The sequence below is a fragment of the Eimeria mitis genome, genomic scaffold, assembly GCF_000499745.2.
Source record: "Eimeria mitis Houghton genomic scaffold, Emh_scaff2246, whole genome shotgun sequence".
NCBI classification, from domain to species: domain Eukaryota; phylum Apicomplexa; class Conoidasida; order Eucoccidiorida; family Eimeriidae; genus Eimeria; species Eimeria mitis.
In genome coordinates, this window is record NW_013570574.1 from 3,120 (window position 1) to 3,619 (window position 500).

Sequence of the window (500 nt, forward strand, 5' to 3'; positions counted from 1 at the left end):
AGGTGTCTCCTCACCTGTCTCCTTCTCCTTGCTTTTTCTCTGCTTCTGGATCGCCGCAGTTCTTCTTTAGAGTCAACAGAAGAAGAAAGAGAAGGAGACAGAAAAGGAGACACATATCTGTCTCTTCTGTCTCTTCTGTCTCCTCTGTCTCCTCTGTCTCCTCTGTCTCCGTGTCTCCCCCACGGCCCCCCCCTAAACCTTCTCCTGCCTCTTATGCCTGTGTATCCTCCTTTGTTTCTTGCTGCTGCTGCTCCTGCTCCTGCTGCTGCTGCTCCTGCTGCTGCTGCTGCAGCAGCAGCAGCAGCAGGAGACAGCTGGAGCTGTCTCTCGTCCCCTCGTCTCCAACACCCCACACCTGTCTCCTCCTCTGACTCTCTGCGGCATGTACTGTCCCTCCGTCTCTCTCTTATGCTGCTGCCGTCAACGTATCGCTGCTGCTGCTGCTGCTGCTGCTGCTGCTGTGCATGCATCATTCGTGCTGCTCGTAAACCACTGAAACG

The 500-nt window shown here is 55.4% G+C and overlaps 1 protein-coding gene across 1 annotated transcript in view; it reads right to left on the reverse strand.

The window, feature by feature from the left end:
* Positions 1 to 211: 211 nt before the first annotated feature.
* Positions 212 to 500, reverse strand: part of EMH_0050940 (uncharacterized protein) — a gene marked incomplete at both ends in the record, with an annotated part of 2,053 nt that continues 1,764 nt past the window's right edge. The window contains one exon of the mRNA XM_013496703.1: positions 212 to 375. Coding sequence (XP_013352157.1) covers positions 212 to 375 — 164 coding nt within the window. The remainder of the gene's footprint in view (positions 376 to 500) is intronic.